The 25,303-nt window shown below is 41.9% G+C and overlaps 1 protein-coding gene across 3 annotated transcripts in view; it reads left to right on the top strand.

Annotated features, from left to right (window-relative positions):
- Nucleotides 1-25,303, top strand: part of RALGAPA2 (Ral GTPase activating protein catalytic subunit alpha 2) — a gene marked incomplete at its 3' end in the record, with an annotated part of 223,245 nt that overhangs the window by 127,863 nt on the left and 70,079 nt on the right. For all 3 annotated transcript variants that reach the window (XM_081149681.1, XM_081149682.1, XM_081149680.1), the window contains 5 exons: nucleotides 1,913-2,684; nucleotides 3,559-3,630; nucleotides 8,103-8,226; nucleotides 9,435-9,590; nucleotides 15,176-15,334. In XM_081149681.1, coding sequence (XP_081005807.1) covers nucleotides 1,913-2,684; nucleotides 3,559-3,630; nucleotides 8,103-8,226; nucleotides 9,435-9,590; nucleotides 15,176-15,334 — 1,283 coding nt within the window. The remainder of the gene's footprint in view (nucleotides 1-1,912; nucleotides 2,685-3,558; nucleotides 3,631-8,102; nucleotides 8,227-9,434; nucleotides 9,591-15,175; nucleotides 15,335-25,303) is intronic.

The following is a 25,303-nucleotide window of genomic DNA, read 5'->3' as shown; positions in this document are numbered from 1 at the left end:
TTCAGGTTAATTTCCCATTGTAGAATTCAAACATGTTCATTAAAATACGAATTTGTATTTATCTCAAATTGAAAGCACAACCTGTGTAAGTAGAAATAGAGGGAAGTTGCTATTGCAGTAGTTATTTTATGCCTTGGGCTTTATCAAATGAGGCCTTTATAGTTCGTTTCATGACCTGCTCTGCCATGTCATCACTACACGGTGTCTTCCCTGATGACTCCTGAGCTGGCCGTGCCTTTGCTGCTGGGGCATTAACATTTCTGATGGGGCAGATATTCATATGGAATGATAAGCATGAATAAAAACATCTGTAGCTTTTGAAAAAGTTGATGTAGACTCAAAAGCAAAGGTATTCATAACTGTAGTTTCAAGGGAATTAGCTGAGGTATCTTGGATTTCTCAGCTGTGTGGAAATCATACACACGTCTGCCAGGGGTGAGAAGAGGAGTTTAATTTTTAGAAACTGATGTAGATGGCCTCCTTCGCTTCTACAAAAGGAGGATTTTTTATGTGAAGTTTTTCTTTTACACTATTGAATCCAGATGGTTTCTTGTTCATTGAAAAGCAAAAAAAATCAAGAAGAAATCCAAGAAAAGTCAGGACAGTCTTGTTTTCCTCAGTCATCATATAGAATTTCTTAGATTCTAGGAACTGATTATCTGTTTCTAGATTTATACATCATAAAATTGATGTTTTATAAATAAGTCAATTGGATTTCAGTGTCTGAGACGGAGAGTGTTTAGCATGAAAAAATTAATTTTCTTGTGGATTTAGGTTAAATTAATGTTAAAGTAATTTTGTTAATTTAATTAATAAATTGAATTTATTTTATTAATATTTAATTTTTGATTACTGTTTAATTTTTTATGTTGTGATTTTAGAAAACAACTATTTTCTAAACCTTTAAGCCCAATTATAAATCTTAGTTAATTTAAATATCTAGTGATATATTTTTGTTAAAATGAAAAGATTTCATTTTAACTTGTGTTTAGATTAATGCACAGTTTTTTTGTAAATGTGGTAAATTAAACTCTCCCTAACTGGTTCTCAAGCTTAAGTGGTCTTTTCAGTCCATACTTAGAGATTTAGTTTGTATGCTTCTCCGTTCTACCTCAAACATTCTAGAAGGCCCACTTTTAGATGCAGTTTTCAAGTCTTTCTATACATTTGAAGTCTTGAAAATTTTGTAAGTCGGTTGTTCTTGGGCTTTTAATCATCAACTACAAATTTAGTTAAAGCCTTCTTAGTATTTCCATGAATTATTAATATACCAGATTCTGTTAAATATTTAAAATGCCCTAACAACAAAACATAAATTGTCACGGTGATCTTAAAACAAATTGCAAAAAAACAGGGTTGGGCAAAAGTAGTTTTACAGTTGTTCATGTGGAAAATAATACAATAATTAATAAATAATAATACAAGAATAAACTGTGTTTCATGTACTCGCAACTGTCAAGCGTCAGGCTGGTTCATTTCCTTATCACTGTCTGCTTTTATCCTACTGAGGGAAGCAAGGTGACCTCTCTGGCCCAGCTTCCACCTGCCCCCAGCCTCCAGCCCACAGCTGTCCTGCTCTGCAACCCTCTCCAACCTCAGATTTTGACTTCCCAGAGTCCCTGAACTGTCACCTTTTTAAGGACAAGGACCTTTCTCTTGTTTATTGCTGTGTCTACACATTTTTAAATGTCCCTTTTGGAATGAAATCTTCATGTAAGTTGATTCTTTTAGCACTCTATTTAAACTGTGCCTTTAAATTCATATAGAATGTGTCAAAAAATAAAATAAGTGAAAAAGATTCCTAGACTTAAAAAAAAAGCAAATATTGTAAGCGCAGCTTGGAGCCTGGTGGTGGTCGGTGTAAATCTCCATTCTCTGCTCTCGCCTTTTGCGGTTTCACTGCTGCTCACAGAGAGGAAGAGGCGAAGCTTGGAGCTGATCCCTCTGACCGCCCGCATGGTGATGGCCCACCTGGTGAACCACCTGGGACACTTCCCGCTCCGGGGCGGCCCGGCCGTGCTGCACAGCCTGGTCAGCGAGAACCACGACAACACGCACGCCGAAGCCTCCGAGCTCTCCTCCGAGGTGTTCAGGAGCCCAAACCTGCAGCTGTTCGTGTTCAACGACAGCACCCTCATCTCCTACCTCCAGACGCCCGCCGAAGGCCTGGCGGGCAGCTCTCCAGCTGGAGCGCGCTCCGACGTGAGGGTGATTGTGAGGGACATCTCGGGGAAGTACTCCTGGGATGGGAAGGTGCTGTATGGCCCTTTGGAAGGCTGCCTGGCACCCCGCAGCAGAAGCCCTTCCTTCCTGTCTTCGGGCTGGCATCACCAGACGCTTGGACCTCAGAGAGAGTTTGCTCAGACTGAGGAGGGAGATGATGTCCTTGACAAATTACTTGAAAACATTGGCCACACAAGTCCCGAATGCCTTTTACCATCACAGTTAAATCTCAATGAGCCTTCCCTACCCCCCTGTGGAATGAATCGTGACCAAGAGAAGGAAATCATCGAGGTCATTTTGCGCCAGGCCGCACAAGAACACGAGTACGTTGAGAGGAGGGACTCGGATTCGGCCATGCAGGTCAGCAGCCAGGAGCAGCCCTCGCCCGTGGAGCCCCGAGGACCCTTTTATTTCTGCAGGTTGTTGCTTGATGACTTGGGAATGAATTCATGGGACAGAAGGTAACAATCCACCCTGGACCTTTAACTATTTTGTTGTTATTTTTGTGTGATTGTTCTTTTTTTATCAGTTTGGAGTTGGGGAAGCAGAGAACAGAAATGGGAATTTTCCTCAATTTCAGCATTTACCACTTATTTTCTGCTGCTAAATTAGAGCTAGAAACTGTGCTGTACTGATTGCACAGATCAATTCCAGACATCTGTTGTACGTTTTAAAGGCTTTCAAAACATGTTCTGATGAAAGGTAGCTTGACACAGGAGTTCAAGAGGAGCAGTTAAATCCAGTGGGAAGTGTGGTTCAGTGGAGAGGACGGTGGAACGGGGTGGACCTGAGGATGGAGTGGAGTTGTGTTTTTTTGTTTTTTTTCAATCCTCACCCGAGGATATTTTTTTCATTGCTTTTCAGAGAGTGGAAGGGGGAGGAGAGGGAGAGAGAGAGAGACAGACGTCCATTGGTTGCCTTCCGCATGTGCAACCGAGGTATGTGCCCTTGGCCGGAACTGAGCCAGGGACCCTTCAGTCTGTGGGCCGACGCCCTGACCACTGAGCCAAACCGGCCAGGGCTGGAGTGGGCTTTTAAGGACAGAGGTGGGGGAAAGAGATTCATGGCAGAGGCACATGCACACAGGCCACATACTCGCCACAGAGCCGCCCAGAGTCCTGGACAGCAGTGGGGTGCAGTGGACTTCTGCTGCCTTTGAATGTCTTAAGGAGAGAGGAACCCATTCTGTGACTTGGGTCGCAAAGCTTTTGTGCATGCAGTGGACGGGTAGGTGGGTGAATGGATGGGTGACAGGTAAGTCAGTTGATTGATTGATGAGAGAGCAAACTTGGTCTGTGATCCCGTGACTTCTATTCTGTCCCTCCTCCTATATAGGAAGAAGTTCCACCTGCTGAGGAAAACCTCAAAGTTACTGAGAGAGCTGAAAAACCTGGATTCCCGTCAGTGGTACGTGAAAGGTGTCACGGCACTCTGTCCCCTTGTGTCTGTGCAGCGTAGGTGGCAGGTACCGATGACAGATAACCGGGGAGACACCCGAGGGTAGCTCTGTAGCGCAGAATCCGCTGACGTTTGCACATGTCGCCCTGTCGGTGTTTCTGCCCTAGCAGAGTAGGCTTGCATGTGCGCCACACAGCAAAGAGGTCAGTGTTTCCCCCCACCCCAGGTGTGTGCCTCTGATCGGGGCCCTTTCATGTGGTGGCCAGTGGACATTGATTGTCATTTAATCACTGCGGCCGTCCCTTTTTCTTTGAGGAACGGAGCCTCACCCAGGTCAGGTGTCATCTGCCCCTGCCCACATGTGCTGTGCTGTTCGGAGCCAGTGAGCCCGACTTCCTACCCATGCTCTGCGCTGACGCACTGCCCTTCTGAGGTTTCTTCTCCACAGTGCTGGCATGGTTAAAACCTGCTGTAATTAGTGACTGTCTAATACTAAGCCTCACCTTCCAAAGCTGGACCAATCTCAAATCTCCCACATTTTCAGGCAGTCTCAGAAGCAACTCTAAAAAGGAGCTCACCACCAGTTTTTGATTTGGGGAAATGTATGCTCCAAAAATGTCTCGGTAAAGTAAGAATAGTAGTGGGTACATAACACGTGCTCCTTGAGCAAACTGCTTCCTTAACCTTTACTTTTTAAAAAACTCATTTCAAAAATAGCCTTTGTTCCTCTTTTACTGCTTTTTCAAAGTATGTTTTTATTGATTCTAGAGAGAGAGGACAGGAGAGGGGGAGAAAGAGAGAAACATCGATGTGAGAAACATCGATTGGCTGCCCCCCCATACACACCCTGACTGTGACCGAACCCACAACCTGGGCATGTGCCCTGACCAACCGGGAATCAAACCGGCAACCTTTCCGTGCACAGGATGATGCTCAGCCAATTGTGCCTGGGGTGTTCCACTTTTATTCCCTTAAGAATATCATTACATCTCTCATTAGCAATGAAAAACCTGAGGCCATTACTCCTCACGTCCCCGTGATCATACTGAGTTTCCCAGTTGCTGTGCCTCTTTTTCTCTAGAATAGACACTGGATTCTCTGGAAAGACACTGGATTCTCTGAAAATTCTGAGGAATTTCTGCTGAAGGACTTAGGGACTCGCTTCTTCTCCCTCTCGTCCTCAGTATTAGACAAGCCGTCACTTGGCTTCCACACTCAGTTTTCCAAGCATATGCTGAATTACTTGGCGCTCCTTAGTATTAAGTGAATACACTGGTATCTTGTGATCGTGAGTGTTAATGCACTTTGGTTGCATGAGATACAGTTGAATTAGCTCCCCGGGGTGCTGCTGTAGTAAAATATGGCTTTGGAGAGCTGATTGGCACATCCTCTGCCCCTTGATTAACCTTCGCTTCAAACCCCACCTCCTGGTGCCTTCTTGACATCTGAAAAGGTATCAACTTTTTTTAAAAATGGAAATAAGTCAGGGACTCTTTAGCTGTGAGAAATCTAGACCATCTCCTGTATTGGTCAGTAAGCAGATAACACACCATGCTCCTCAACTTTCAACCAGGATGTTTCTATTTATTTCTGGTATCAGCTTCTCTCTCTGCTATGAAGGCATAGTTCTTGCTTAGCGTGCTCTTAGGAAAAGTAGAGGCTATCCTGCAGCTATCATCTGTATACTGTATACTGTCAGCAGAGATGAAAGAGTGTGATGCTTGTACATACAGCGATTTCTCCTTTTAAATATTAATGCCTCTTGCCACCACATGCTAAGGTGAAAGTTAAAATTGTTTCTTTTGCTTGGCCTTTGAATGTGACAGCACAGGTCATATTCGTAATAAGAAAGAAAAATGCATTCTAATGAGGAACAGGGCATGGTTGGTTTCATGTATGTGTTTTCCCGAATTACCTGCTCCTTCATGCATGGGTCATGCAGCTTCTGGATATGAAGTGCTGTTGATGTTGCTAATTATCATTTCAAAGCCTGGCTCTAATAAGGCCAGACACCAGCGTCTGCATCCTAGCAGGCTCTCTGTGGTGCTAACATTTGGAGGATGTGAAATTTGATGAATGTTTACAGCTAAAGATCACCTTTCCTCACACCTACATCAGTCAGGCAGTCATTGAGGCTTAACTCCCTTGTGCTCCCACGTGGAGTTAATGAGGACTCAAGGATCTGGGAGCAGCTACAATGTAAAGAGCTTGGACTTGATAAACCTAAGATTGTATGTAAAGTATATAGAAAAATTAAATGCTGAGTACTTTTTTAAAAAGAGAGAGAGCTGCCAAAAGAAATTGAGTAACTATACTTTTTTCTTCTTTGTTGAAAGAGACAGTCTTTTAGGTCATGGTTATGATCTCTATTATCATCTGAGCCCCCAAATCATTACAGCTCTAAGAATAAGCCAGCCAGATTCTAGGCTTCATTTCCCCCCTGCCTGTTGCTCAGGGAGTAAATGGTGTCACCTTTTGGAGCCTCATACTCATGAGGACAAGCTTTCTGACAGTCTGGAAGTACAAGGTGTACTAGAGCATTGAGCCCCAGGGATCCATCCGCACAAAACTCACCTCTCCTCATAACACCTGCTCTCATCAAGAGAGGCACCCCCAAGAGTGCGCTCATGTGACACCAGTCAGGGCATTCAGTGTCCACCTTCTCCCGTGGCAGCAGGCCAGTGAGCATCAAAAGCCTTAAACCTGGGCAGTGATGACGATTCCATTTCTATGAATTTATTTTAAGGGCATATCAAAGACAATGTGAAAATGTCTTAAAAATGGAAGCAACCTAACTCTCCTATATTGAGGATTTGCAATGTGGTATATTAATATAATGGAATGTTCTACAACCGTTAAATAACTTAATTGTAGAAACACATGGTATTAAAGTGTTCATACTAAAAAATGGTTCAGATGGAGAATTTTATGTTATGTATATTTTAAACAATGAAGTGTTCATAAATATTTTAAGTGGGGGAAAAAACAATTGTAAAATAGAATATAGTAGCTTCTCATTTTTGTGTACAAAAATGGTAACAGGTTCTTTGCTTATATATTGAAATAACAAGTTTTTGTAACTTTTTGTTAAATTTTGTAATTTTTATTGTATTTTTATCACATGCAGACTATGGGAAAAATGAATAAGCTATCTGGATAAATAGGAGAGTACTTTCCTCCATTTATTTATATGACTTTTTGAGTTTCAGTTCATTCTGCTTATCAGTAAACAAACAAACAAACACATAAAACAATAATAACAACTACTGCAGAAGGAAATACTTGAGAATATGTTAAAATATGGAGCCAAGTTCCCACCAGGTTGGATGTCCAACCAGACTACAATGTTGAGATATTAAACAGTTTGACAGTGGAAACATTTTCATATTGTTTGAGCTCTTGATAGTTTTTTCTATGAGATTTTTCAGAATGTAATGCAAAAATAAGGAGAGGAATGTAACTACTCTGGAAGCAGTCATCCACCATTTTAGAAGGTAGAAACCAGAGTAGAGCTCCTGGATGGTGAGGCTGTGGAATGAGCAATTCTTGATCAAAGCTCTGTTTCAATGAGAAACGTCTTCATCTCTAACCTCTCTCTAGGTCCAGTTATTTTGACATTTTACTCCAGGTATAATTTGTAGAAATGGGTCACTAATACATTTAAATGTATCATCATATCTCTGGTCAGTTCACCAGAAATTTAACTGGGCACCTACTGTGTGCCACAGACTGCGCTAGATGTACAAAAGGTAAAAGGGAAGGGCTCCTTTCCTCAACGCACACGTTACATTTACAGGATTTAATAGCAACGTGCCCCAAATCCATCATGGAGGAAATGGATGAAGGGTTTATATGGCCAAAGAGGTTTCCCTGGACAGCTATACACCCTACCAGGCACCATCAGATTAGTCAGAGCACAGAGTGGGTATACCCCTCACAAAGAAGGTATCTAGATGTGTTCTGCTTGGAAGAAGTCTCTGTTTCCCATGAAGTCTTGTGAGGCATGTTCTACAGTTCCCGTTATGAACTACCCAGTATCCTTAGTTTGAAGTGTAGAAAATGAAATATGGGTGGTTACATGGATCTTTTCACAATTGATATCTGTTTGAAATGCTTTCAAAGATATTTTTTAACAAAAGAGGAGAGAACTTGCCAAACCCTGTGTTGTAACATGCTGTGAAGTGTATCGTGCCTTGAGAGAGTGATCTCGAGAACCAGACTGCCGTGCTTCAATTCCCAGTCTCCTGCTTGGCATGTGTGCTCTTTAAAACTCTCTGTGCCTCCTTTCAGCCGTCTCTATGAGGGAGGTGATGATGGCAAAACTTGTCTCATTAGGGCTGTTGAAAGTAAATGAGATCATGTGTGGAACCTCCTTAGAACAGTGACTGACCCCTAGGAAGTTCTCAGTAGGAGTTATGCTGGTGGTAGTTATAAAATAAAATTTTATATATAAAAATTCTCACTTCTTTAAAAATTTGTAGCCGTGAAACGCATAAAATTGCAGTGTTTTACATTGCCGAAGGTCAGGAAGACAAGTGTTCCATCCTTTCCAATGAAAAAGGGAGCCAAGCATATGAAGACTTCGTTGCCGGACTCGGATGGGAGGTAATTAATTTCATTCAGTAGGTATTTGTTGACCAGCATTATTTAAGATGTATGTAAACTAGACATTCATTGTATATGTTTTTACAAGGATGTATTGAATTTGACATCTTCTGTTAGTTGTTTTTCGGTACTTTATACATGAACTTTTGTTTCCCCTTAACTTTCGTCTCAATACTGTTTCATTGGCTCTTTATTAGAGCTCAGTAGTCAGATCAGCTCAGATCGGCTCTCCCAGCCATAGACAGTGTGTGGCTGGGGACAGATATGGGCAGAGAAGCAGTGGCTTTGGCCACAGTGTGGAGAATGGAGAAGAAATCCGTAACTCGATGGGTGGAAAGGTGAAGAAAGAGTTGAAGTCTAAAGTTGGAATGAAAAGAACACAGTAGCCGTGGTGGTTTAGCTATCAGCCTATCTCTCTAGGGTAGATCGCAGGAGGACTAGTAATGAAGATGCTGTTTTTTCTTTACTAAATGATACTCTGACGGACAGACATATGTACACTTACACTCATGTGTGCATACACATATATCCATCTCCAAGAACATAGTCTACAGAAAAATATATTCCCAGAATCTAAAGGAATTCAGAGTAGTTGAAATGAAAATCAGCATATCAAGTAATTTTCGCCTTACTGCTGTTGTTTCGGTTCCTTGGTTAACTGTGCTGGGAAAACTCTCCGGGTGCACAGAAAGACTTGTCCCTGAGAGTTGAGGTTAGCAAGGGGACTGCTGTGGAGGTGGAGGCAGGGCAAGGGCACTTCAAGGTCAAGACTATACTTTCTAAAAGGTCAAGTAGGTTTTGGTCTAAGAGTTATTACACTCCCAATAAATCATTATTCTTCTTACTAATAAGGATACTTTTTTGTCATACAAAATACTTATTATTTAACTAGTAGGTTAGCTAACTTTGTTCCTCCTGTACGCTTGCGCGCGTGTGTGTGTATACATGTGTGTGTATACATATGTATCTCCAGGGTGCACCAAACTTTTGATAGTTGTTTTCTTAAGTTGGTAGGATTACAGAACACTCTCATTGTTAATGTTTCTTTAATATTTTAATTTTGTCTGACTTTGTATTGCATTTGTTTTCATCAGAAAGCTATAGAAATGAACGTAATTAAATTTTTTGAAAATCCACTTTCCTTCTTAGTGAATAAGAGCTGCTAGTGTTTAGCCCTGATTCTCCTTCCTCTTTGTGACCTGTCTCAGGTGGACCTCTCTACGCACTGTGGGTTCATGGGTGGCCTCCAGCGCAATGGCAGCACAGGACAGACCGCCCCCTACTATGCTACCTCGACTGTGGAAGTGATTTTCCACGTTTCCACTCGGATGCCATCAGACTCAGATGATTCACTCACCAAAAAGGTAAGGGGCCCTGGCTCTAGGTGGGCTCTCTGAGAACTGGACAAAGGCCACGGCACAACGTGCACTGGATTTTGCCTCAGTGTCACCCTTCTCAAACTGCAGCTGTAGTTCATCTGAACTATCCAGGGTGGCACAGACTAGATAAAGAAATAGTGAAAAGCAACCAGTCATTTGAATCTTAAATCCTGAAATGAAGATTTAGGAAGGATCTTTAATGTTATTACTCTTGGATCTGCCCTCACATGACTGTTAAATTGACAGAAGGTGACGTTGTTGATCTCTGCGGTTGGCAAAGGTCATGGGATGTATGACCCTGTACCAGTGGAGCTCTGGGAAAGCAGGCACCTCAGGCTTGCTGTGCGGTAGTGTGGCGGTGTCTGTCAACATAGTCAGTGCAGGTGTCCCGCTGCCCAGTTGCCCCACCTTTGGCCCTCTCCTTGTGTTCTGCAAGTTGGCCCTGTGGGCAGTTTTCTCTAGCAATCAAAGGAAACCTCCCCAACCCCCTAAGGTAACCCCCCAGGGGAACACGCCTTGTACTTTCTAATCTGCTGGATGTCACCTCAGGTGGCCTTCTGTTAGAAGTGAGGAGCCCCTGAATGGAAGAGGAATTTTAATCTGGGAAGGAAGCCTAGAAATCTGACCCATTCTTGTGAGTTTCCAGATGAGAAGAAAAACTTTGAGTAGCCTGCTAGTGAGTGGCAGAACCTGGAATTCCTGCCTCACGCACTCTTCCTACAAGGCTCTGAGGACAGCACCTGGGTGGGTTGGAAAACAGGCCATTCAGATGCTGACTAAGGCTGGCCCTTCGGGGCTCTGGTGTGTTTGTGATAGGCACAGTCTGCAAACAGGCAGACCTGGGCTCAAGTTTGTGTCCATTCGCTTCACCAGGCTGGGCCTCAGTTTCCCCATCTATTAAATGAGATAAAAGATACAGCTTAGGTCACAGGGTTGTTGTGAAGTAAATGGATAAGGCCCGTAAAATTGCTTAGCATGGTGCCTGGTAAGATCTCTACCCATCAGCCCTCGTCATTGCCCATCAGTCTAATTGATTCTTTTACTCCCCTGGTGTATTAGGCAGATATTGATATTGGCCTCACTGTACCTACTTTGCGTCTTTCCTCTGCGGTTCTGCTTTTCACTCCTGTGGCTGCAGACCCCGGCCCACGTTTGTGGTGGGCAGCAGTGCGTCTGCTCATGAAACCTCAGCACTCTGGTTGCGGCACAATCACTGACGACTCTCACAGTGACTGACCAGGGGTCTTGGATGCAAAGTCTGATTGGCTTTCACCCCTGGCCCGCGTGCCAGCATGCCTCCCGCCGGCCCTGGCCATGGGCTGGCTCCACACCTTCGGTTTTGATGGCTGCCTTGGCTGTGGCATTCTTAGCGCGGGGGCCTTGCCCCCAGAGACTCTATTTCAGGTTACTAAGACCCCAGGTGGGGTTTACACATTTGTTTTACTTTAAGTACCTAGTAAGTTGCTGCTACTCTGAAAATGTGTCACTGTATTCTATGATTTTATGACTGAGAACTGTTTTATTAAAAGATAGGTTTATATAGAAAAATTTTTAAAAACTGTTTTCTAATTAGAGTAGGGTTGTCTTTTTTTGGGAAAAGACATGGTGTTTTCTTGATAAAATGCCACGTGATAAATAATGTTCCAAGGCTTGGCCTGCCTGAAGGATTCCCTGCTGTAATAATCAAAATTCAGCTGATACCTTTTGCAGCTCCGAGATTTAGCATCATTAGTGACAAACTCTCTTCATCAGGATGCCTCACAGCTAGACTAAAAATCAGTCACAGTAACAGCAGCCCACAGTTTCTTGTCTTATTCTAACCAAATTGTCCCTAACAGCTTAAAAATGAGCTGCAAAAATTCTAAAGTGATTCATGCTCTCTTCTGCCCCAGTCATGGGGGCACTTTTTCAATCCTGCAATCCGGTTGCAACCCCATGCTGAACTCTTGATCCCACACTGCAGAAATTTGTTAGCTCTAGCTAGATTAGATTTTTCACAGCTAATCTAACTGCTGTAGGGGTTTGCAGAGTGGGGACAGGGCTGTGCTATTGGATTTGTCCAATTCATTTGACTCCAGGACTATAATTGCACTTATGTCTTACAAGGCTTTTATAGCCCGAGGCTGGCCAGCCGCATGAAAAGCAATTGGCAGTGATGCAGTGCGAGGGAAAAGGGATGAAAGGCCCGCATTATCAGTCTCCGGGCAGCGCCGCTCTGGCAGGAAGTTTCTTGGTTAATTTACAAATAAAACTTAGATTTTAGGATGGGCACACTGTCAGCTGCACAATGAGGATGTCAGACCCGACTGTTACTTAGTAAAAGTAGCAGTGGGGCCCACGGAGGAGCAGGAATTCTTCAATCAAACAGACGACTCTTTCTGGAGCCAGCTGGCGATGTAATGCAATTAGCCGAGAAAGGAGGTCAGCCTGTTAGGTGTGTACCATGGCCAGTGTCACCAGTGCGTGCTGCCTGGCAGCAGCAGGCAGAACGGCCCAGGCAGAGGGATGTTAAAACTGTCAGGACGGGAAGTGGCAGGACGTGTGCTTGATTTCTTAGGACTTGAGAACTGAGCATTTGTCCTGGGCCTGTTAAGCGCCTGTCCATTCTGGAGCCTGCCATGCGGTTAAAGCCGTAGCTGGCATGAGTGACAGCTCCATTCCAGGACGAGACGCCTCAGTCTCCTCCCAGGTTACACATGAGTCATACCAACTTGACTTGTGTGCACACAACTCGCTGAGGGATCTCTGATTTAAGGGCCTGGAATCAAAAACTTTCAAAACTCACAAAATAACATCTCTGTAATGAAATCGCCTTTAAATTGAACAACACGCTGAAGTTTCCAGAGCCTGTGCACTGACATGGCTGACAGTAAGGCCAGGCTGACGTACTCTTTTCACCTGTTTGTATTCTTGTCATCACCAGAAGTGGGTGTGTTTCCGCTCTTTGCTCCAGATTTATCAGCCAATTGGCCCCGTGGCCTTAGCTCTCAGGTTTGTGAGTCAGAGAGTTAAACTGTGGTGTGTCCCAAGGTCTGAGGCACATGACATTGAAAGCAGCTTGAGATGATGAATATTGTATTACTACCACACAGAAGCAGCTCTTACTTAATTACAGAATCGCCACACTGGGAGGATGGGTCTACGGGCATGATGCTACTCTCCCTTGCTGCGGCCCTGAGGATCAGCTGCACACGGAATTGGGAGAGGCCTACTTGGCTTAGACAACTGAGTAGCCTAACTTAGAAAAGGAAGAGTAACTGCAAGATTTCAATAATGACCAGATCACCTCCGAGCTAATGTCCTGCAACGTACGCTTCTGGACCCATGGGAGCGGTCGCCCAGAGGGTGCTGGCGTTAGGTGGCAGCCCCACAATTGAAAGGCGTTTAGTAGGTGGGTTGATCCTGTTAAGACATTCGTGCCAGTATTACATCAACGGGCACAGAACCACCAGGGAGGCCGGCTCTCTCTGCGGAATGGAGAGATAGGTGTGAGTTCTCGGGAGCCCCGTCTCTCACAATTAATTACCTTCCTCCGGTCTAAATTCCTGCCAAAGTTTCAACTCGATACTATTCATATTTCCCTTGAACGCATGCCTTTATTGTGCTGCTGGCGATGCTGGCTACCATGTTTTCACTCCAGAAGGATTGCATTTCAGGAGTGGGTTCTGAGGTCCTTGAATATTTTATCAAGAAGGAAAAAGACAAGTTTTAGTATCTAAGATGGAAATAGAGAAATAGAGATGTTCAGCTTTACTATGAGAACCCACTAGTTTTGTTTTTTTAAATTATTTATGTAATGGGCTACCTGCTACCCTTTTAGCCTTTATGTGTGAGAGGGGGAGGAAAAGAAAACTTAGTGAGTACTTTGCATTTAGAAAGCTGTGGGTGCTATTAAATCGTTCCGGATCATCGCGACTTGTGCTCAGCACCCACAGTTGCATTGGCCCCAGAGCCCATGTTCAGACAGTGAAATCGTGTGCCCCTCAGTACAGGTACAAAGGTACGGATGCCAGTTCCTTTTTTAAAAACTGACTTGTACAGTCGAGCCCAGAAGTATGAGAGAGTGAGGTATAAGAAGGCATCGTAGCAAACCAGCTTCCTTTGTCACCTTACAAATGGAAAGGAGGCCATGTTAGGGTCCCTTTGGGTTTTCCCTGTGTGGTCAAATAGTCTATAAAGAAAATGGTATTTATGCAATACGTTTTAACATGTTTTTACTAAATAGTATTCCAAAGCCTCCTTTTTTTATGTTTTAAGACAGCACTAAGACATTACCTTTGAGACAACATCTCTATTTTATTAAAGTGCCTCTGAATGTCATCACTTTTAGGCTTAGTCTATTAAATAACACAGGAGGCAGGAAATGCTTTTCCACGGTGGTAGACAGCGCTGTCCTGCAGTGTGTGCGAGGACCGAAACCTCACACTTTCCATAGGTCATGAGGCCTTCACCAGTCAGCCTTTATGGTTTTAGGACTTTGATTTTGGCCAACATTTTAATCTTTATCATCTGGTTTCTTTTAGCCACACTTGCACACTTACTGAGATGATTTCATACGATGCTATCTCCAGCCCAGGACGTGCAGTCATCGTGCAGGAACTTTATCACCGAGTCCTTGCATCTGACAGAGCCTAGCCCTAGACGAACTCTCAAAGGTCCCTTCCTTGGAGGCATGTGAAAGCCCCTCAGAGGGCCAGGAATCTCTGACTTGCTATTAAATTTTATGGCCTCTCTGTGTATAAAGTAATAAACAAGTGGGCTAACCTGTGTGAGCTGTGACAACACAGTAGCTTTGGTGTAGGGAGATAGCCATGAAAAGCAGAGATGGTGCTGGGTTAGGAGCCCAGCCCAGGTTTCCAGGCCCGCCCTGCCACCCGCTGTCCTGCACCTTGAGGAGGTGATGCCCTCACCTTCCTGAGCCCCATTGCCTCCTTTTTAGATAACATAGAGATTGAACAAAACAATACGTGTGGACACACTTTCTGTACAGTAAGGCACTCTTTCAATGCTAGGTACTAGTGTTCTTATTACATTTAAGCAATATTTATTAGTTTCTTAAACAAAAATAATTTTATACATCTTAAAGGTTTATCACAAATCTCGTTTTTATGCATTTGGTAACAATTTTATTATAATGGCTTATGTTCTCTTATATTCGTATTTTTTTCTTAATAACCATTAAATTAAGTCTTAGGAAGCTCTACCATAATATGGAATAAAAGACTCATGTTGTTAATTGTTTACCAACATGCTCAGCAATATAAAGCATGAGGCTTCGATGCAGGAGTAAAATTTAATTTAAAAAAATCCTTGAAAAGGCCTTGTCCCTGCCCAGCCATAACGTGATGCATTTGTGCATCATCTCAGCACCAGTGAGTTTCGTCGAAGGCGAGCTGTATTTCCATGCCTTTGTGCTCGTCCAAATCCTCACAGAGGGCATTGGTGGTCTAGCCATGTTTGGTAGTGAAATACTTTTGCCTCTGAGTATTATAATTCAATTTGTAAGCCATGACCCCTCATAAACTGCTTGTTATCACTCTGATTAATAAAGAGCCAATTTGCCATTGCAGCTTCGTCACTTGGGGAATGACGAGGTCCACATCGTCTGGTCGGAACACTCCAGGGACTACCGCAGGGGTATTATCCCAACCGCCTTTGGAGACGTTTCAATCATTATTTACCCAATAAAGAATCACATGTTCTTTATCACGATAACGAAGAAACCGGAGGTACGTTTTCACATTATTGACTGACTGTGTTAACTGACTCATGCAGCATTTGCCTTATGATTCACTGTTATTAAAAAACTGATATAAATATGTAAAAGGGGACTTTTTTCAAGTGGTGAATGACTTAGATGTATGTGAATTACACATGCTATAGGGATTAAATATGAATTGGGATTTTCAAAGAATCTTCATGAGCACAGAATTGCATATTTTATTACTTAGCCTGATTTTTAAAAATGTTTTAAATTTATGATTTTTAAAAATGTTTAAAATTTTTAAAATTGTGTAATTAAACATTTTTACACTTTTAAATTTGGGGCATATTGATTAATAGTAAGAATTGAGTGAACCCCATATTGCATCTAGCATTTTGTGGATGGCGATGGTGATAGAATTCAACCTTGTCTGATGGACGGGCGCTGCTTGCCAGGCCTCTAACTGTTGCTAATGGGGGTCAATCCTGAAGGATTATGGGCATGTCCATGAAGACGCTGGGCTTCTGTAGCGCAGCCCATGTGATGACTTTTAACAACGGAAGCATCTTGCCACAGAATCAATTCAGCATGTCACGTGGTATTGATCATGGGGATGGCTGGAACAATCAGTGGTTATGTGCGATGTCCTAATTGGCTGCAGTTTTGATCCCTGCCATGTCTTCAGTGGTACTTTAGCAGCGCTTTATACAGTGACTTGTTTCTGTTTTGGAATGATTAACATTAGGTGTTTTTTTTAAGTGTCTTAATTAAACACTTAGTGTATTAAGTCACTCCTCCTCAAGAAAATGGTTTGTGTATTTACGCTTGATATTAAAAATAATCTTCATTTACATTCCAAATTATTCTCCTAATGGAGCTAAAAGTTACCATTCTAAATGTCTACTTTTAAGCTTTAAAATAATAGGTAACTGAGATTTACTGGGATATGTAACCTAACCTAAAGTGTTCAAGTTGGGAGGGTTAAGTGAGTTGAGAAATAAAAGGTGCTCAAACAGTGCCTGGCCCAGAGGAAAAGCTATTTAAGTATTAGTTATTATTGTGGCCATTATTACTTTTTGTTATAGTTACCGCCATGAAACTAGAATAAATAATGAACCCTAAGTTTAACATGATTATTCCTCAGGCTAGATACAGTATGGGTCATGAATTCAGAAAAGTCCCCCTCTGGCTAGTGAGACGCCTGACATAAAGGGAACCCTCTTTTCTATTCAGGGAGTGGAGATGCCAAAAGTTTTTCATGTTAAATATTTGTACTCTCTTTGATTTGGGTCTCTGTATATGTGAAGTTTTCGCTTCTTTGTAACAAAATGCTTTTAGTGCTAATAACATTTATGTTTATCCATAAAGAGCACTACTTTAATTTTAAGAATGAAACTGAAAATTTTAGTATTGAACAATCAATAAATTTAGTATCCAGTAACTTTCAAAACTGGGAAATGTGTTTCTTTAATATTTAGTATGGATTCACTGGCTTTATTTAGTTCATTTTCAACATGGTCCTCTAAAATGTCACTTGATGTTTTTAAAATGTTGTCTTTATTTCTATAACATACAAAGAAAATAAAAGGTGTTACACTTATACTGCATGAAGACGAGTATTAATGTTCCCTTTTACATTTTTTTAATGTATTTAAGTTGTATGAATTTGGTCATAAATTCTGGCAAGATGAATTGAGCAAATCGCATTCTTCGTATTTCAACTCAAAAAGCCTAAAGGAAAGAGCATAATCGCCAACTGGAAATTTAGTGTTATCCCTACATTTAAAGCACAAACCATTACACTGTAATAAAATTAATCCAGACATTTCCAGGGCAAGTGTGGCTGACCTTTTGTTCACCAACCACTGACCCCAGGGTGAATGCGAGAGGCTTGTGGAGGGAAAGTCTGTTTGTTTGGCTTCAGTCCCTGGTATTTAAATTGCATTCCCTAATCAAATGAAAAGGCTGTCCTCTCTATCAGGTTACAGAATCCATGGCAACATTTGGCCTTTTATATCCATAATGTTAGCCTCTTTGTTTGCATCTAAGTAGAGACACCTGGAGCAATGTTAACATTAACCGATTTAGCATTAATAGCTTCATTATATAAGAATTTCTGATCAGATAGCTGTTACTTTTGTTATATTGCTTCAGCTTGTATTGTTGTCATTTTTTATCTCCCTGCTTGGCAACCAGGCAATGATTTGCAAATTTTTTTTGTCTTGATTAATTAAGCAATATAATTATCAGTAACCGTGATGCAGTCTTTGCTCAACAAAGCTTCTGGGAGAAAACAATGGTCAGTCTGTTAGTGTGAATGCATTCCACGCGTCCCAGATGCATGAGGATATTATGGACAATGAGGGGAAAGGCCGCCTGTGAGCAAGGACAAAGGGTGCCGCGCAGACTCGACACACTGCACATACCGCCAGGGACATGCTGCGGGCTCCCTGGGACACAGACGTCTCGTTAGATTACAGCTAGTCAGCAGAGATTAATTCTCAGCCATTTGGTGCAATAATTTACCCATTCCCTAGTCTTTTAACTAGTGCTCCTCGCTATGAAAGTGAAGGCTTTGTGCTCAAAAGGTTTATTTAACCTTGCCTCCTTTTGGGGAGCTCCACCAAAAATCATTATTTTTGCTTAGAAATTGTAATGATGCAGCTGCTTGAAGTCGAGGAATATTCCTTTGGGGAGGATAGGATATGCACAAATTTCAAAAATTCTACGTAGAGTCAGAGCCATTCTTTCAGCACGTGTATATTTCACCAGAATACAGTGGGACTCAGTGGCCTAGGAGCATTTATTTTACTGGTGTCTGGGAAGCCACACTTCTGTAAAAATAATTTTAATCCTGTTTTCAGGAGGAAAAAAACACCTCATCAGTACACAAAAGTCCTGCTCATTGGACAGAGTCATGCATATTCAAAACTGCACTCCCTTTCATTCGGCCTCACTAATAGCGTATGTAATAGTGTAGGGCTATTTGTGATACAGGCTCACAGACAGCACTGCTCTTCCAAGTCCTTTGAAATTTAACATATTTCGCTTTCTCATTCCATACACTTCCCTTAAATATACAAATTATGTGTCTAGCGGAACCCACCACCTCTTAACAGCGGCTGGGAAATGGTATGTTGAAGAGTGGGTGTCCTTACAGTGAACATATAAAACCTCATGCCCAAAAGAGCCAGCTCACTTTTGAGCTTTTTACTGGAGTTTTTTAAAGAATAACTAAAAATCAGTGTGCTTAGCAACATCATTTCGTTGTGAAACGACTTTCAAAGTAAGTCCATCTCCATAAGTATTGACGCGGTAGGCTTTGTTTACCGAAAAGAAATGTGCTATTGGCCGACCTCTGGCTTTTTCCTGCTTCCATTACTAAGTCAGCAGTCGGGGAAGACTTGCGTAGAGAACAGAGCATGAGTGAGTTAAAGGGCTTGTTCACATGCCCACTTTGTTCTGCAGAGGTGATTTCATAAAGCTCCCACACTGCAGTCAGTGCCCATGTTGCTTTCCTCCTTCTAGAAAGTGACAGTACTATTGATGCCCAAAACACTTGCTTTTATGAATTTGTGAAAGTCGGTTTTAGTGCTTTTGGCATGGTTGTCTCCAGGCACATTAGTGACTGGTGACTGTCTGACGGAAGGGCAGACATGCCGAAGCAGCCTAGACCCTGGGCAGCTGAAATAGGAAGCTTCGGTGAAGGGTTCTCCTTATCACCTCCCCCAGAGTGTCAGGTTTGTAACTGAAAAACACGTTAATGTCCTCCACACGCTACGGACTCAGCCCTGGTAGATGTGGATGTGGGAGGAAAACTGAGGGCAGTTTAATCATTTCTGAGAAGTACAGGCAGGAAAGAGTAACAGTTTAAAGGAGATGGGACCCCAAAGATCCAGTTCTAGTGCTGCCACAAGTGAGTGGGTATTTTGGACCAATCTCTCAATTTCTTTGGACCTTAGGTTCCTGTCACATTCAGGTTCTCTTTACAGTCCACATTCTTTGGTTCTTTGGTTCTTTACACAACCAAATTCTCTTTACAGCCCTTTCAGGAATTCTAAGTGCCCCTTCAGGGCAACGGGCCCTTGTGAGATCCTCTTGTTCCCAGATGCCCATCTTTTCCTAAGTTGTCCCATCTGGCCAGGCTCCTTTTGAGGTAGTTGTCTGGATCTCTTGCAGACTCAGCAGCTATTGTGTGTATATGTGTCCCTCTTTAAGATGACAGATAGCCCAGGGTCTTCACCTGGAGCAAGTGCCCAGAAATGCTGGTTAAGGCAAATTAATGCGCCAGAAGTCACAAGACCATTCGCACATGTGAGGCCAAGAGGAGCCAGTATTAATACCTGTGTTTGAAACAAAATCTTTTAATAGTGTGGCTTCAGTATATAAGGAGTGTGTTTGACTGTAACATGGTTATGTAAATTTCTTTTTATTTCAAATGTGCAGTTTTCTTAAATATTTATCTCAACCCCAGTCAGATAACTTTTTTGAGATTAAGTCATATACTTTAAAATACTTTGGGAAATTCTTGGGGAAAGTGAATTGTTAACTTTTGAATATGTAAAGAATCATTTATTTTGAAAAGATAACTGAAAATAACCAGAATTTGCTAAAATACATTATTAAATGGATTACTGCAATTTGTTCTGTTTTGGTAATTTATTATTGTTGTTATTATTTTTAGTAAAGGAATGACACTGAAAACTTGGTGAAAAGGCAGTTGTCGTTTGCAGATGTTACATCAAAATCAAATTTATTCTCTAATTTGTTGCCACTCCTAATTAGAGGAATTCCCTGGACACAAGGGATTTATGTTACTCCTTTTGTCCAGTTTTTGAAAGACTATCTGATTCACCCACAAGCAGTTGCCAGAGAATAATGAAGAACATTTATATATAAGATGAGCTTCAGTACAGATGGAAAAATCTCAAGCCTGTTATTAACTCCTGCCTCCTGCTCTTGCTTTCATGACAATTTGGCTATTGAGAGTCTCTTCCCAACTGATCTCCCTTAAGAGTTGACGTTTCCCCCTTTTTCAGCTGGTCTTTGGTACATACATCTTCCTCTCCTTTGCCTTTCCTCCCTCCTTGGGCCAGAGCCAGGGCGTGAATGTGCACCGAGTGACAAATGGCAGGTCCCGCTTCCTGTCAGAAAGCAAGCCGGTTCTCCTGTAGCTCTGCGCTGCTGCAGCAGGAAGGGCCTTCTGGCCCGGGAGACGGCACGGCCTCCGGCCTTCCAGCTCCTGCGCGTGCACCTTCCCACGTTGCTGCACGTGGTTGCACACCCTGTGAGCTGAAGCCCAGCAAGGGAGGCCAGCGGTCAGGGGCACCCAGAACTCCTCGGGCATAGGGAAACAGGGCCCCTGGTGTCCACATCCTGGCCTTGTTCCTTACTAGGGCATCTGGCCTTAGGAGGGTCACTTAGTGTCTCTTTCCATCTATAAAATGGGTTACAAGCCCTCCTTACTTTAGGACTGTTTTAAGGACTGAGATGCTATTTCAATGACCAAAATGTGGCATTGTTCTCAGTGAATGTTAATCTTATAACTGCTGTTTCTCATGCTGGTGACCACTCACGTTCTTTCATGTGTTTGTGATCATAGAACTGCTTTCCCAGCCTCACAACTCTTTTAAAAAACTCTCTCTCCTGAAACAGCTTTATTCATAGAGTCACCCTCATATTTCCACTCACCTTTTTCATGTCTGCTTTCCTAAACCATAGAGTAGGACGCTTGCTCAGGACCTGAGGAGGGCCACGCCTGTCGCTCTTTCTATTCCAGGAATGCTAAGAATTTTTTTTCATAAATGGGTTTGAATTTGATGAAAAAATTTTTAAAACATCTGTTGAAGTGATCAGCTTGCATTTTGCATTTAATCTATTAATGTGGTTTAGCATACAGCTTGTTTTTTTTTTAATATGTCTTTATTGATTTCAGAGAGAGGAAGGGAGAGAGTGAGAGAGAGAGAAACATCAATGATGAGAGAGTTGTCATCAATCAGCTGCCTCCTGCATGCCCCCCAGCCCAAAACCTGGGCATGTGCCCTGACCGGGAATTGAACTGTGATCTACTGGATCCTAGGTAGATGCTCAACTTCTGAGCCATGCTGGCCGGGCTAGCTTGATTTTTTAATGAAAAACTTAAACATGTATTCCTGGAATATACTTGCACAGTATTGAATTGGTTTGATAATATTTTGCTGGGATTTTTGCTTGCATGTTCATTGGCTCTTAATTTTCTTATTAATAAAATGAGTGGATTTATTTTCTCTTTTTCTATATGCTGGAAGTTTCTCTTAAAAATAATTTGTCTCTGAAGGGTTTGTACAATGTGCCATTGAAGCTGAGATGGCTTTTTTTCATTAAAAATATATTTTTTCACTCTGACTTGATTATTTTAAAACTTATAGAATTACAGTTTTTATATATCATCTGTGTCTGTATTTTCTAAGCTGAATTTTACTAGGAATTTGGCCATTTTATCTGAATTTTCAAATATGTAGACATAAAACTATACATATTTTCTAAGCATCTACAGTTGTGTCCCTCTTTTATTTTTAGTGGTAGTTATTTGTGCTTTCTTTTCTTGATTTATCTTGCCAAAGATCTGTCAATCAGTTATATTAAACTTTTTTCAAAGAACCAACATTTAAGAAAATATTTTTAAATTGATTTGAGAGAGAGAGAGAAACATCAATGTGAGAGACAGTGATCAGTTGCCTCCTGCACCCTCCCTGACCGGGAACTGAACCCGAAACCTGGGTATGTGCCCTGACCTGGAATGGAAACAGTGACCTTTCAGTGCATGGGGGCAGCGCTCAACCAACTGAGCCACACCAGCCATGGCTCGAAGAATCAACTTTTGGTCTTTATTACTCTCTATATTGTGTGTGTGTTTCTATTTCATTAATGCCGGCTTTTGTCTCTATTATTTCTTCCCTCCTGTTTTCTCTGAGTTTATTTTATTCTTTTGGTTTTTCAGTACTTCTTCCGATGAATGCCTATCTCATTAAGCTGCAATCTTTATTTCTTTCTAATAAAAGCATTCGATCCCATACATTCCCAATAAGTAACTGCCTCCACATATGGTATAATATATACCATTTTCATTATCATTTAGCCTACCACATTTTTAATTTCCATATCAATATTTTGTTAGCCCTTGAATTATTTAGAAGTATGTTTCTTAATTTCTACACAGAGATTTATGCTAGTTACTCTTTTGTTGTGGATTTTTAACTTAATAACTCTTTGGACACAGAGTATAGATTGTATGCTATCAACTCTTTGGACTTTCTTATATTTCCTTTATATTACCTAGAACAGGGCTCAGCTAACTCTCCGTAAAGGACCAGGTAGTGACTGTTTTAGGCTCTGTGGCCCACACAGTGTCTGTTGCAAGTAATCAGCTCTGCCATTGTGTGCAAAAGCAAGTATAGGCAATCCGTAAATGAAGGAATGTGGCTGTGTTCCAGTAAAACTTTATTTTTGGACTGATTTTGAATTTCATGTAATTTTCACATCACAAAAATTTTTTTTCAACCAGTTAAAAAAGTAAAAGCCATTCTTAGCTTGCAGGCCATACAAGGAAAGGCACCAGGCTGGAATTAGGCCCTGTAGACTGTATTTGTGGATGCTTGACCGAGAGCCTGGTCAATTTAAAAAAATATATTCTGTACAAATTCAAAAGGACGTGTCTTCTACAATTGTTGGGTGAGGTATTTTATATGTATCCATTAGGATGAGTTTGGTAATTGTGTTGTTCAAATCTTGTATATTTGTATATGTGTGTGTTTTTTTAATATTTTCTTTGAACTATAACATTAATAAACAAGTGCCAATTGTAAGAATACAGCTTGATGAATGTTTTCAAAGTGAACAGTTACTACCCAGATTGAAGCATAGGATATTGCCAGCCCCCAGAAATCTGCCTATGCCCCTCCCAATCACTAATCCCCTGAAAATGTGGCCACTATTCTGACTTCTGTCACCTTTCATTAGTTTGACCTGTTTTTGAACTTTCTGTGAATGGAATTATATAGTATGAACTTCTTTGTGTCTGTTTCTTTCACTCAGCATTAAATTGGGTCATTCCCATGATGTTACATGTAACTGTGGATTGTGGATTGTTCATTACTGTGGAATATTCTATTGGGTGAATATACTACACACTTTTGTTTTACTCTCCTATTGATGGAAACTTAGGATATGTCCAGTTTGGAGAATATGTGTGAGGACTTGCCTTTTCACTTTCATGATGAGTAGAATTTTTATTAAGTTCAATTTATATTTTTTCTTTGCTAATTAATGCCTTTTGTACCCTAAGAAATCCTTGCCTAACCCAAGGTTGTGAAGATTTTCTCACGTTTCCTTCTAGAAGCTTTGTGGTTCTAGCTTTAATATTTCAATCTATAATCCATCTCAGTTTTTGTGTGTTGTATGAGTTAGAGGTCAAGATTCATTTTCAATATATCTATCCAGTTTATTAAAATAGACTTTACTTTACCTGTAAAACTCTTCCTTTATTGCAAATAAATTGACATATGTATATATGGTTCTGTTCTTAGACTTTATATTCTATTCTATTGACATATTTGTCTATTCTAGTGCCAATATTATGGTATGTTAATTATTGTAGTTGTATAATATGCCTTGAAATCAAGGCATATTATATGTCTTTATTTCCATATAAATTTAGAATCAGCTTGTCTGTATCTATAAAAACAGCTTATTAGAATTTTGACTTGGTTTGTGCAGAATCTATAACTCAATTTCAGAAGACCTGATATCTTAACAGTATGGAAACTTCCAATCCATGAACATTGTACATCTTTCCATTTACTCAAGTTATTTTAAATTTAGCTCAGCAGTGTTTGGTAGCAGTGTTTGGTAGTATAGACACCTTGCAGAGCTTTTGTCAAATTTATTTCTAAGTATTTGATACTCTTGATGCTATCACTAACAGCATTTTTAAATGTCATTTTTCCTGTTGTTAGTTGCTAACATTCAGAAATAGAATTGATTTGGAGGAAATATTATATCGTATGACCTTTCAGAATTCACTTACTAGTTCTAGTTAACTACCTTTGGATTTCTGGTGTACAGTATCATGTTATCTGTGAATAAAAATAACTTTACTTGCCCAGCTGGCTGGCTCAGTGGTTGAGTGTCAACTTACGAACTAGGAGGTCAAGGTTCAATTCCCATTCAGAGCACATGCTTGGGTTGCAGGCTCAAACCCCAGTAAGGGGCAGAAGGCAGCCAAATCAAGACTTTCATCATTGATCTCTCCCTCTCCCTCTCCCTCTCCCTCTCCCTCTCCCTCTCCCTCTCCCTCTCCCTCTCCCTCTCCCTCTCCCTCTCCCTCTCCCTCTCCCTCTCCCTCTCCCTCTCCCTCTCCCTCTCCCTCTCCCTCTCCCTCTCCCTCTCCCTCTCCCTCTCCCTCTCCCTCTCCCTCTCCCTCTCCCTCTCCCTCTCCCTCTCCCTCTCCCTCTCCCTCTCCCTCTCCCTCTCCCTCTCCCTCTCCCTCTCCCTCTCCCTCTCCCTCTCCCTCTCCCTCTCCCTCTCCCTCTCCCTCTCCCTCTCCCCCTCCCCTCCCCCTCCCCCTCCCCCTCCCCCTCCCCCTCCCCCTCCCCCTCCCCCTCCCCCTCCCCCTCCCCCTCCCCCTCCCCCTCCCCCTCCCCCCTCCCCCTCCCCCTCCCCCTCCCCCCCTCCCCCTCCCCCTCCCCCTCTCCCCTCTCTCTGAAATCAATTAAAAAAAAAAAAATAGAGTTACTGTGCATCAGGATCCATGCAGAAATGTTGCCAATTCCAAAACTGGCTTCAGAAGGATGCAAAACTAGAGGTATGAGTGAGGCGAGGCTGTGTATTGTACATAATCTACACAACGTAGGTGCTTACAAGAATAATGCCACTTCTGTAAATGACAACATGAAAAAAAACAAAAATACCTGGTAACAGTTTGTCGTTAGAACCTTTGCTAGAGTTCATAGTAGAG

Source organism: Miniopterus schreibersii, assembly GCF_964146895.1.
Source record: "Miniopterus schreibersii genome assembly, chromosome: 10".
Classification (NCBI taxonomy): Eukaryota; Metazoa; Chordata; class Mammalia; order Chiroptera; family Miniopteridae; genus Miniopterus; species Miniopterus schreibersii.
This window is presented reverse-complemented; position numbering and strand designations above follow the sequence as displayed.